The sequence below is a fragment of the Amphibalanus amphitrite genome, unplaced genomic scaffold (genome assembly GCF_019059575.1).
Source record: "Amphibalanus amphitrite isolate SeventyFive unplaced genomic scaffold, NRLGWU_Aamphi_draft 000473F_arrow, whole genome shotgun sequence".
NCBI lineage: Eukaryota > Metazoa > Arthropoda > Thecostraca > Balanomorpha > Balanidae > Amphibalanus > Amphibalanus amphitrite.
Window position 1 is genome coordinate 381,389 of NW_024881967.1, and position 12,418 is coordinate 393,806.

Consider the following 12,418-nt stretch of genomic DNA (forward strand, 5'->3'; position numbering starts at 1 on the left):
CACTGTGCGATATATTTGAGCACCGTGCCACTCCTGAGACCCCTGCTGTTCCGATTTCATTTTCCCCCTAATTTTCTCCAGTTCATCAGCAGCTGCGATCCCTGATCCCTCTGAGTCGATCCCTGAGACTTCCTCTTAACCGCTGAGATGCTAGAGTCCCTGGGCCCCCTGAGGCCCCCTGGACCTCTCACGCTGACTTCTGGCCTTCCTGGAACCCCTTTTTCCCCATACGACCCCTGTCCCCGCTCCCTGAACTAATAACAAGATCACGCTGATGTACTGACACTGACGGTCTCTCACCTCCTACTTTAGGTGATCGACCTGACCGAGAACCGCATCGACGTCTCAGAGGTGCGGGAAGAACCTTCTCACCAAATGGGCCTGTCGGGACGGCACGGTGAGTACCCGCCGGGAGCGACACAAAATCGAGCGTGGGGCTGTGTGCGGGGGAGACTTGAGGGTGTCATTACTCATTAGTGTGTTTGTTAGTGGCGTGCTGGGGGATGTTATTACATTGTGAGGGTTTTGGGTTGGGAGGGTGAGGCTTGTGGATTGGGATGTCCGGTTTATTCATGATCTGTGTTTGCTGTTTTGACTGAGTGGTGCCATTTGATTTTGTGAAGTGAGGGTTGATCGTGTTGAAGTGTTGATGTCCTGGGATTTTGGAAAAACTGTATTATGACTTACGCGATAGCTCAGCCAAGTCTCATTTTGACACTGGCGACATAATAGATTATTTCACTCAGTTGCGTTTCAATGACAGTGTTTATTGGTTCCATGTAGAACGGCCAGAGTTGTCGGTCAGCCTAGCGTGTTATTTCCTGTTATTAGTTGGTGCTTGCCTGAGCTGGAGCAATAACGCAGGTCGCTGCAGCAACCGCGGTGTTTGGCATTAACCGTGACGCTCAACCATACCGTGTTGTGCGTCAGAGTGACGTTCTCTCGAAGTCACGTCGCGTCGTCCAACATTGTCCGTGGACAGGGGTGGGTACGTCTGGGTACCTCGTGACCCGTATCACAACCATGAACTCCCTGTTTCGAAGAGTTTGCAGCGAATCGTTTTGATGTTATGAAATCAACTTGTGGGCGACATGGTTCTGAGTATCATGCTCATGTGTGGGAGGCGGCAGACAAGTTGAAAGCGGATCTCCTGAGAGATGCTCGTTGTTTTAAACATTTTGTTTGATAGTGTAGTTTTGATACGCCGCACTTTTACACCGAATGATTCGCTCCCGGTAGTCTATTCCTCTCATGGTTGACGGATGTTGGATTTGCTATTGTTCCAAACTGCTGTGCTAAGTTGTTGAAGACCAACTATATCGGTTTGAGTCTGGAAAATGATTAAATTAGGTCTATTGCACCGTGTGAGGTTCAGTTTGGTATTTGACTCTTCCGGGTGTGTTGCTGCGTTGTAGATTACGGCACGTGGGTGGCGCCGTGAAATTTATATTTCCGCCCTTTCCGCCATTACTTCAATTCGACTTCTCACATTTTTGTGAAACATTTTGCTTGTTTTGTGTATGTTTCTGATTGTCAAAATTTTTGTCCTTTTGTGTTTCTTTTTGTGTTATAGCTTTAGATATCAATACGATTTTGTCCTTATGTGAACTAGAAAAATAGGCAGTCATCATAGTTAAAAGCGTAAATAGGATTTAGGAAAGCTCTAAGCAATATCTGCAACAAATCGAGCGCACACATTATGGCTGCTGAGCCCTCGTTCGCCGAGCCGACGCCCCAGGCCACGGCGCCGCTGGACGCGAAGCCGGACTCAGGGACGGACTTCGCTCGGCCGCTGCTGGACTCTGCCGCCGCCGTGCTGGAGGGGCTGCTGCGGCTGCTGGTGGGCGGCCCGTTGGAGCTACTGCGTGCCGCGCTGCTGGCGCCGCCGGCCGCACGGAGGACGGGGCGGTGCCGGGCGCGCCGGCGGCCCGGCTGCGGCCATCCGGCTCGTCGCACAGCCCGGCGCCGCCACCCGCCGACCGTGGTGGCCTACGTGACCCACGTCACCAACGTACTGCCGCCACGGGAGGTGCACGACAGGGAATGGAGCAGTGAGTGTCCCGCGCGCCGAACTCGAGTACTCGCGGAAGGGCGGATCATGCGCTCTACAAGCATCCAATGTATTGAGCTTGAGCACTCTCCTTGTGAAGCTAAAACTTCCTTATTCCGACATCGTTGGCTAGTGCTGTATCGCTGGGCGTTTGTGTTGGACGTAGCTGACGGTCTTGGGATGTATCTGTGGTCATTGTTGGTTTCTATGGAGAGGGCGGACAAGACGGGAACTATTTTCATTTTCATAGTTGTGGTGGATGACTTCCTGCAGCTGAGTTCTGGAAAGAACAGAGCCGCGAATGCCTTGTTAGTGAGCGCAGTGGACGTTACATAACGTTGCAAAGATGTGATGATGAGCTAACTGGCCCATTTCTTGCCAGTTTCTGCTCGTTGTCCTGCTTATTTTAATCATCTAGTTTTCATCTGTGGTCTTTTTAGAATTTCCTCCAATCATCTGATCAGACTCGCTCGATTCCGACATCCCTCGCCGTGGCGTTTCGGGTCGCCCATTGAGAAGAGCCCCTACCCGGATCCAATCTGGCTGATGCGGTATCACTGTAGTGCGCTCGGCGGCCGGAAGGATGTCTGGCCAGACTGACGAAGTCGCCGACACTGTCGGCTGTCCGGTCTTGGACATCTGCTGTCTGGGCAGCCGCCTGGGTCAGTGTCTAGCCACTGCGACATTGTCCCTTGGTCAGTGGTTTCTGAGCTGATGTGAGGAGTTGGTCTCGACTGCTGTCTGGGCTGGTTTCCGGACAGCTGAGTGCTGATTTTTTAATTTCCGTTCGGGACGGTGTCGTGACCTTTCTCCGTGGCCGGTGTCTGGAATAGTCGCATTCGCCGGGTGCCTGGGACCGGTGCTATTTCCGTTGACCTGTCTGATCAGATAGGCGAGCCCCGTGACTCCCGGCCCGGCCGGAAACAGCTCACGGATGCAGCCGGCCTCCGTCTGTACGGAATCGATACGGGTTCTGCATACGTCGCCCATGTCGAGCGTATGCAGGGACGGCCGGGAGCTGTCAGTAGGTCGTATGTGAGAGGAATGCCAAATGCGGGCCGTTGTCGAATCCTTGAGCAGGATATGTCGCTTAGTTTTATGCATCTCCAGTGAAGTCTGTCACATGATATTTGTCTCATTATTTGGTTATTTGTTTTTGGCGGATAGCTGTGTTGTGACGAATCCATGGGGCTTATTTGTAAGCTCAAATTATCGCGCTGTGCCTTTGAAAAACTGGTGTGCGTTCTACGTGTGTAATGGTGTGCTGTAGCTCGCCGTTCATTGGGCTGTTTGCTTTACATCGTTTCCCTTAATCTTTTTATCCTGTTGTTTCAGCATTCTGTTGCTAAATATGACCTCACATGACCTAACCACCGTGTCCGCTCTCTCTCAACAGGGCCACCTCCCAACTCCCGGGTGACGCACGCCATCCGGCCCCTGGCGCGGGCCTTCTCCTCGCCTCTGGTGACGCTGAACCCCGCGGCCACGGCCAGCCCGGCGCGCGACCCGCACATCACATACGTCAGCAAACAGGTGTGTAACGACGTCAGTGACGTCACGTCACAGCGGCCTGGCCGGCGGTGACGGCCGGAATGGGGGCTAATTGAGGGCACACACGCCGTGCACGAAACACCGGCGCCTCGGCCGGCGCCCGTGACGCGGGTCAGCTGTCGTGCCTTTGGACGATTCGTCAGAGCTGCCGTCGTTCTCTCGATCGGTGTCGTTCGCGTTACGTGTCGTTACGGCGGTAGTACGGCTGTGTCACGCGCGCGTAACGCGTTACGGACGTGTGACGGGCGTCACGAACGATCACCGGCAGAGGGCAATAGAGGCACAACACGCGGGGTGTGACGTAGGGGGGAGGAAGTGACGGTGGCACACGCCAAGTGAATGACCACTGTGACGTCATAAGTAAGTGACGGGTCAGTGGTCAGTTAGGGCGGACGTCATTGGATTTGTGTTGTGTTGCCGGGCGGTAGTGTGGCTAGTTGCTGGGCGGTGACTTACTTCGGGATTGATACGTGGCTGCCGCAAGGATGTGGTGCGTTGGCTTGTTTAGCGAGCCGCTGCTGGTGGGTGGGAAATGTTAGAGGTTTGATTGGAGAGGGAATCCTATTCAGTTTCATGACCGGTATGGATTGCAGATGCTTCTGATAAGTGATCAACTTTGCGTTTATTTTTGTTCAAACAAACCGATGCTCTGCGATGGCTGTGTAAAACTTAACTACTTGACACAGAACAAGCGATCCCATTGACCGCGGCGCTGTTGCTAACCACCTCACACTTCCCACACAAACTCACCGTGTAAACTCGCCCGGTGCCGGCCGGCCGGCCTGCGACCATTGTCCGGTGATATATAGCCCACTTCAATCGCCGAATCGCCCGCCGTTGCTTGTCGCCTGATTTGTAATTCCAAACTACCACTCGCCTAATGAGGCGAATCGGCGAGCGGCCGGTCGGCACACCGCCGGCGGACGGCGTTCAATTTGTCGCGGCGTTCCGGGCGACCTTGGGGCCAAGTGCAGCCGCCTTGTCCACCTCATTTAACTTGATTAAACTCATTACGTCAGCCGATTCCGCCGCCGCCAGGGCCGCGGCTGACGGACGGTTTTGTGGGTCGAGAGGAATTCAGGAGCGTGGTTGAAAGGAGGGGTGGGGTGTCAGGAGTTCCTCAATAGAGATACTGGGCTGGTAGGTCGTTGAAAGTTGGCAAGAACCGCCCAGTTCAAATTTAATTCCATTTTATCGGCCTCTACCAGATGGGCACAAACTGACGTTGTTAGTCGGTGCTCCCCAAAGCTCCTAATAAACTACAAAAGCCCTGTACCGGCCACCGTCCTCTCCGTCTCAGCTCCACTCACCACTCACCACTTGTCTCCGTTTCAGGGCTGCGGCACTGGCCTGGTGTACGACCCGCTGATGCTCAAACACCAGTGTGTGTGCGGCGACAGCTCCAACCACCCAGAGCACAGCGCCCGCCTGCAGTACATCTGGAGTCGGCTCCAGGAGACGGGTCTCACCCACCGCTGTGACCGCATCCGCAGCCGAAAGGCCACGCTGGAGGAGATCCAGACCTGCCACAGCGAGGCGCACACCATCTTCTTCGGTAGGCTGGAGGGACTGTGATGGGGGTGGGGGGTGGGGGGGGGGAGTGGGGAGAGGGAGAGCCTAGTCCGTAAGATGGGGAGGTGACTGGTGGGTGATGATTGTTGGGCTAAACCCGAGTGGCGAGATACAGTTTGTCAGTGAATATCGGACTTCTTTTTTCTAGTAGGGGAGAGTGGGGCACATTCGTGCATGGGGCACATTCGTTTTCAGCAGTTTATGGGAACACGAGTGACTGCACGAGCTCAAGGTAAATTATGGAAATATGTCTATCATTGCCGCCCTTCGTTCACCGTAGAAGACAACACTGTACCTGCTGTCATGCTTGATAAAAACGCAAATTTGTAACATTCGTGAGCTTTCCAAACTTTTCTCATATCATCCATTTTCGTGATCCTGACTCGGAAATGTGGTTCAGCTTTTCAAAATTGGGGGTGAAGAAGCTCACTCTATTCACGGAACTGCTGCAAACTTGTTTGTTGAAAAAGTGTCATTTTTTCAAAAAGAAATTTTGAAATATATTACTAATAACGTTGTGGGGCAGGTTCGTGTACGCACTGCCTGGGGGCACATTCGTGCATATTTTTTTAGTTTTTGCGATTTATGACTTTATCTGTAGTAGGTTTCTCTAATGACGTTCGCCTGACTCAGTCTCGACTGCTTGCGACGTCGTGACAAGCAATTCACGCGAACTTGGCGAGGTCACGGAGGCCGGCAGTTGGCACATTCTTGTTGGCCAGCCCATTCTTTCTACATATGTTGTGCAATGCATTCTTGTCGAAAGGAATCAAGTGAAATGACCCCCTGCCAATTTCCTTCGGTAGATTTCTGGTAATGCCCGGTAATTTCTCGAACTTTGCAGGGTGAACGGAAGTGCCCCACCTCTTGAACGAATGTGCCCCATAGGTGGGGCAGTTTCGTGCAAATGTTCAGAGTTATTAAAAGTCATTTTTTCTAATGGAAGCAATAATTTTAGAGGATAACTTTTAAAGAGGAAAACTATCTGCAATAGTTCCTTTCCATACTACAATCAACAATTTTGCCATTGCACTAACCAAAGAACAGATATATGGGTTTATCCATTTTTTGCACGAATGTGCCCCACTCTCCCCTATACTACGGGATTTTGATAACAATATCATGCGATGCTGCAAGGCCACTTGCCTCCCCGCCTGCCTGCAGACAGATGCTAATGACAACCTGTCTACACTGCGGTCTATCTGTCTGGCTTTCTGTTGGGCTGTCTAGCTGTCCGACTGTCTCTCTGACCACCCTTCCATCTCGCGTGTCCGGTAGGCACCAACCCGCTGAACCGACAGAAGCTCGATCTGGGCAAACTGGGCGAGCTGCCGATTCGGTCGTTTGTGAAAATGCCGTGCGGCGGAATCGGCGTCGATCTGGACACCACGTGGAACGAGCTACACACGAGCAGCGCGGCACGCATGGCGGCTGGCTGTGTCAGCGAGCTGGCTCTCAAAGGTCAGAGACCGGGAGGGGAGGGAAGGGGCTGTTTAGTTCTGCTAAAGGTTGTTATGTGAGCGAACGGTATATTGATGTTGTTGGATTCACCGGTAAAGGAGGCCTGTTAGTTTGCAGTTGGTGGGGTTTGGTTTGGTTTCCGTTTCTCAGAGGGTGGTGTAGCTACAAAACTAGCTGGCACTCGGTGTGTTTAGTTCCCCGTCGTTCACCGAATCGTGAGCAATGGGGCGTGATCATGGAATGATGAAATACTGACGCCCTCTGGCGTTTGAGCTGACTGGCTCATCAGGCTGCCAAACTGCTGCCGCTCTCTAGAGCCGGAGCTGTTCATGGTCAGACCACCAGATTCTGTTCGGGGATGAGCACCTACAGCATTGTCGACTCTATTTCAATACATTGCTAGGCCAAAATGACGTGCTTCAGCTCGTCAGTCCTCGAACTTCGGGTGACGCTACTAACATATGTGGGACCCGCGGCGACGCTCCAAAATGTCCCATTAGCTTGTCATGTCGAATTCCTCAGACTGTGCGCCCAGCTGCACTTGTCGCGATTTATTGAAATTATCATCGCCACTTTGCCGGGCCTTTAATTGGCCCTTGCTTCTAAGATTATTTCATTTTGTGGCTTTCAACCAGCGACAGAATTGCATTTCATTTTTTATGTATGGTCATGAATGTCGCTGCGCCCCACTGACGTCATAATTGGCCCGCTTTGCTCGAGTAGCGACAGTGTGGTCATTACTTTCATTGCGGACAGGCTCAGCGAGCGACGGGCCTTTTTCAATAGTTATTTCCTGTGTTTTGTACGGCTGTACTTTGATCATCGACTGTGAGAATTCCCATGTGACGGTGACTGTGACTGTGAGGTTATTGTTAAGTTGCTTTATTTTGTGGTGCTTCTTTCAACGAATCGGAAACGTATTTACGTGATATTGGAGTGATAAATTAAATAATTGTCCCAGCAGCGCGGTTTCATCAGTGTGTGAAAGTACCGTAGGTGTGGCTTGTCGATCCAGACAAGCAAGCCAAACAGCCGTTGTTCGGTGGGCTGCTGCGCACGTAGCGGCTGGTATCTGATATGTTTGGCGCAAGGACACCCGTCTGCCCCTTTGCACTCCGACGGCCCTCCCCGACCCACCGAGCCCTCTTGCGGCCCTTCCTGACGGCCCTCCCCGTCCCTCAGCGTCCCCTGACGGCCCTCCCTTATCCGCACTCTCCGTCCTTCCGCCCTACCTGACGGCCCTCTCTCCCTCTCTCCTCAGTGGCCATGGGTGCCGTCAAGAACGGGTTCGCGCTGGTGCGGCCGCCCGGCCACCACGCCGAGCGCCAGCAGGCCATGGGCTTCTGCTTCTTCAACTCAGTGGCGGTGGCGGCGCGCCTGCTGCGGCTCCAGCTCAGCGTCGAGAAGGTGATGATCGTCGACTGGGACGTGCACCACGGTAACGGCACGCAGCAGCTGTTCTACGACAGCTCGCACGTGCTCTACTTGTCGCTGCACCGCCACGACGACGGCAACTTCTTCCCGGGTACCGGAGCGCCCGTGGAGGTGAGCGGAGCGGGGGAGGAAGGGAGAGGCGTTTGATGCGGGAGATTCTTATGTTCATCTGCTGTTCAGCTCTTAGATAGGTTCAGCTGATGGTCATTGGTCGCTGCATCTTGGCTAAAAATGTGGATGCGGTCTCGTTTACATCTTATCCAGTGTTTCGAACTATCGAGGCATCTTATTACTCACGTCTCACCATGTCCCGCCCTTCATGGCATCACCTTTCTCAATATGACTTGACCAGACCTAACCTGACCTAACTTGACCTGACCCGGCGCCGCCTCTGTCGTCAGTGCGGCGTGGAGGACGGCATGGGCTTCAACGTGAACGTGGCCTGGTCAGGCGGCTGCAGCCCTCCGATGGGCGACGCCGAGTACCTGGCCGCCTTCCGGAGCATCGTCATGCCCATCGCCAGGGTAGGTGACCGTGCCCACACCCCCGGGAAAGGGTGGGTTTAGGGCTGGGTGGGTGGCTGATTTGACGTCACTCGGGTGTAATAATGTTTAAAGAAAGAGGAGTTCATGGAGGAATGTAAATTGTTCGTGATGTGCCGGCATGTTGAGCCTTGCTTGTTTCATGATGTGCCATGTTGTGACTTGCTTTAATTACTGGAGTGAGATGAGTGGACGGAACTATCCTCCGGACAAATTCCAGCGTTGTTGGTCTGCCCTGATCTGACCTGGGCTGACGTGGTCTGACCTGTTCTGACCTCCCCTAACCTTGGTGTGACCGGCAGGACTTTCAGCCTGACGTGGTGCTGGTATCGAGCGGCTTTGACGCGGCCCGCGGCCACCCGTCCCCGCTCGGAGGGTACCAGGTGTCGGCCCAGTGCTTCGCCTGGATGACGCGACAGATGATGACTCTGGCCAATGGCAAGGTCAGTGACCTGATCAGGGAGAGGGGTCTGGTATACTTGTTACCAGCGGGAGAATATAGCGAGTGGGGGGGGGGGGGCTGTGTCAGATCAAAATGAATTTATTACGGAATCAAAGGCCTGGCTCGTTAAGACCCAATTATCTACGTCCAGACTTCTCGTTCCACCGCTACCCCCGCCGCCGTCTAACCGTCATTGCCCGCTGCCGTCCCTCAGGTGGCGATGGCTCTGGAGGGCGGTTATGACATCCCCGCCATCTGTGACGCCACGGAGCACACCATCCGCGCCCTGCTCGGAGACGACCTGCAGCCCATCAGTGACGAGGAGCTCAACAGAAAACCGTGCCAGGCGGCCATCGACACACTGCGCAAAACCATCGACATACAGGTGCGGGGAGTGGGATAGGGGGGTGGGGTGCTGAAGGGGTGGTGGGTGGGTTGGGGTGCGGAAGGAAGCAGTGGGATCGGGGAGACAATGAAAAGGATTTAGACTCGGAAGGAGTGATGTAGGAATATGAATGGCGATTGGGAGCTGGCTCTGGGCATAGGGAGAAGGGAAGAATGAACTGACAAGCGAAGTCTGACCATCGTTAAATAACCGTGGAACTTCCGTGTTCGAACATCAGTGCTGTTGGATCGGACTTCGCTCAGACCGACTGTATACAACTGTAATCTTCCCCCGGTGTGATCTTGATTGGGCTCGCCCGTCTAATACGAGTATGCTCTGACTGGCTATTCCTGCCTATCATACCCCTCCCCCTTCACCTTTATTGCGCTCTGACCTCCATTTCTCTCTCCGCGTCAGGTGCCGCACTGGCCGTGTGTGAAGCGGACCGCCCACCTGATCCCGCTCTCGCACGCCGAGGCGCTCAAGGACCGAGACGCCGAGACGCTGTCGGCCATGGCCGGTCTGACGGTGCACCATCGACACGCCGGCCAGCCGCCGGCGGCACACCAGTCGCCGCCGCCGGCCGCCTGTCGGTCAGTGAACAGGGAACGATCCGAGGGAGTTGTGGGGTCTTTCCCGTCATGGTGGGGTGTGCGATGGTTTTCGTACGATGTATAGGTTGATTGAGTGAAAGTGCGGGGTTTGATTATGTTTGTGTCGCCATGTTGCAGTGTTTGATCGTGTTTGTATCTTGGCGTGCAGTGTTCGACTGTGTTTTCTCTCCACGATGCAGTGTTTGATTATGTTTGTCCCTGGCGGTGCACTGTTTGGCCGTGTTTGTCTCGCCACGGTGCAGTGTTTAATGGCTAGTTTCTCCCTAGCCGTGCAGTGTTTGACCGTGTTTCCCGTGTCTCGCCAGGTCGTCGCCGGCGCGGCCCGTCTCGCCCACCCAGGAGGAGCCCATGGAGCAGGACGAGTCGGAGGCCAAGTAGCGGGCGCGCCACCCAGCGCGACACCTGTCGGCAAGCGGTACAACTTGAACTTTGTCGGGCGGCCGCCGGGCGCGCCGCCGCACCGTACCTGTGTCCTAGCTCTAGTGCCGCGGCACTGCAGCGGCAGCGGCGCGCGCGCGGCACGGCCGCCGCGGTCGGTGATAGCTGGTGAGAGGCGGCGCCGTGTGAGCTCCGAGTGTGAGAACGGCAGTGAGAGAGAGAGAGAGAGAGAGAGGACGCTAAGTCGTGCAATGTTCAACGGTGGCGGCCGCCGCGGCCGGTCCCCCCTCCGCTGCCACGACCGCCGGCGGTGGCCGCCGCAGAAAATCGAGACCAGCCCTCCGCTGGCTCCGAGTGATCGTGAGAGCGAGAGAGATGAACTATTTTACGGCATGCCGGTGGCTTCGTTATTTGTATACATTCCACGTAGATGTATGTTCTAGTCAGCTGGCTGCGCGCGTCCGGTGGGCGAGACAGAAGCGGCGCGGCGGCGGCGCGGGCCGGCGCGCCCCCATGTGTAGTTTGTTGGAACACTTCGATATTTGTTGTGGATGATTGGTGTTAGCTGTGCGTTTTATGTTGGCGGCGCTGCCGCGGTGCGCGGTGCGGCCGGGCCTGCCGTTGGTTGGGGACGGGCGGCGTCTGACTTTCTGAGACCGCGGACGGATGGACGACCTCTGGCCTCTCGGAGACCGAGGCAGAGTCGGCAGAGTCTGTTGGCCAGGGGTGGGCGACTCGACCGGCGTGCCCGGCTGACGGCTGAGACCCCACGGACCTCGGCTATAAGGTCTAACACTCTGACTCTGACTCGGCCTGACTTCCTCAAATTGTCCGATTGACCCTGACACAGCTCTGACTCTGAAGACTATCACTATCTGACTCTTACTCTGACTCAGATTGACCCACCGACTCTTACCTGGCTCCGACTCTGAAGACTAATGTCCGTCCGATTATGAGGATTTACTGTTGTCTGTCTCTGTCCAGCTCTGACTAGTTTTGACTCTGTTTTTTGAGGACTCAGGCTCAAATGCACTCCGACTTTATCTGATTCCGCCTCTATCTGACTCTAACTATCTGATTGACTGACTCTGCGGACTCGTGGCGCCCGGGAGTGCGGCCGGCGGTCCCACTGCACACTGCACAGATCGCAGCGCTCGGACCAACCGCCGTGCCGCTGCCCGCCCCCGACCGACCGGCAGGCCGGCACAGCCCCGCCGCCGTCGGAAGCTTATTTTTGTATGCACGGCTCACCCGCAGTGGACCGGGTGACATTGGTGAAAATACACATGGACTGCTTATAGCGATTTGTTTTACTGGTGGCGACGTGAGAGAGCTGGGGAGGAATTTGTTATTTGCGCACGGCTGGGGGTGTCGCTTCGCCATGATGCGAGTTGCGTAGATAGCCCATCAGTGCAGACCTTAGGTTATCGATATAAGAAAGAACGAGATGGGTTCCATACGACCTGTTATCCTCCTCAACCGCTTTAATTGACAAAACGGCCGTGGCTAGTTTTACCAACAGAAAAATAGTCGCCTGCCGGAATATTTTGCTTAAGGACCGTAAACGGTAAAGCCCTATCCGCTTACGTTACCCATTGCGTTTACGCTCCGTATGTGAAGCGGTCTTTATTAGGCAAAAAAATCCGGTAGGCGGCTATTTTTCTGTTGGTAAAACTGGGTTACGACTTACGACCATATTTTGGTTCTTGTATTGTCCACAGATGTCTCCACGGCATTGCATGATCACAGGTGGCGCTAGCTAAGGCCATCCATGACTGAGCCCCCTGCGAGGCCACCTTGTTCAGCTCGCCTGTCGCTGCCACCTGGGTTACCATACATGTAATGGAGGAATTTATTCACAATGGACGTCATCAGCCCTAATTGAAGTGCTTTTCGAAATGCGTTGTAACTAGTGTGATCAATAGGTACGCTTCATTGCCTATTACCTATACCTATAAATATTACCTTTACACCTATACCTAAACATTA

General features: G+C 54.5%; 1 protein-coding gene across 8 annotated transcripts in view; it reads left to right on the forward strand.

Moving 5' to 3' along the window:
• Positions 1-11,729, forward strand: part of LOC122392176 (histone deacetylase 4-like) — a 107,073-nt gene extending 95,344 nt beyond the window's left edge. For all 8 annotated transcript variants that reach the window (XM_043386771.1, XM_043386774.1, XM_043386772.1 and 5 more), the window contains 10 exons: positions 313-397; positions 3,447-3,583; positions 4,937-5,156; positions 6,452-6,634; positions 7,896-8,179; positions 8,470-8,592; positions 8,913-9,053; positions 9,267-9,437; positions 9,855-10,030; positions 10,357-11,729. In XM_043386771.1, the coding sequence (XP_043242706.1) occupies positions 313-397; positions 3,447-3,583; positions 4,937-5,156; positions 6,452-6,634; positions 7,896-8,179; positions 8,470-8,592; positions 8,913-9,053; positions 9,267-9,437; positions 9,855-10,030; positions 10,357-10,429 (1,593 nt within the window). In that variant the 3' untranslated portion in view covers positions 10,430-11,729. The remainder of the gene's footprint in view (positions 1-312; positions 398-3,446; positions 3,584-4,936; positions 5,157-6,451; positions 6,635-7,895; positions 8,180-8,469; positions 8,593-8,912; positions 9,054-9,266; positions 9,438-9,854; positions 10,031-10,356) is intronic.
• Positions 11,730-12,418: the final 689 nt, after the last annotated feature.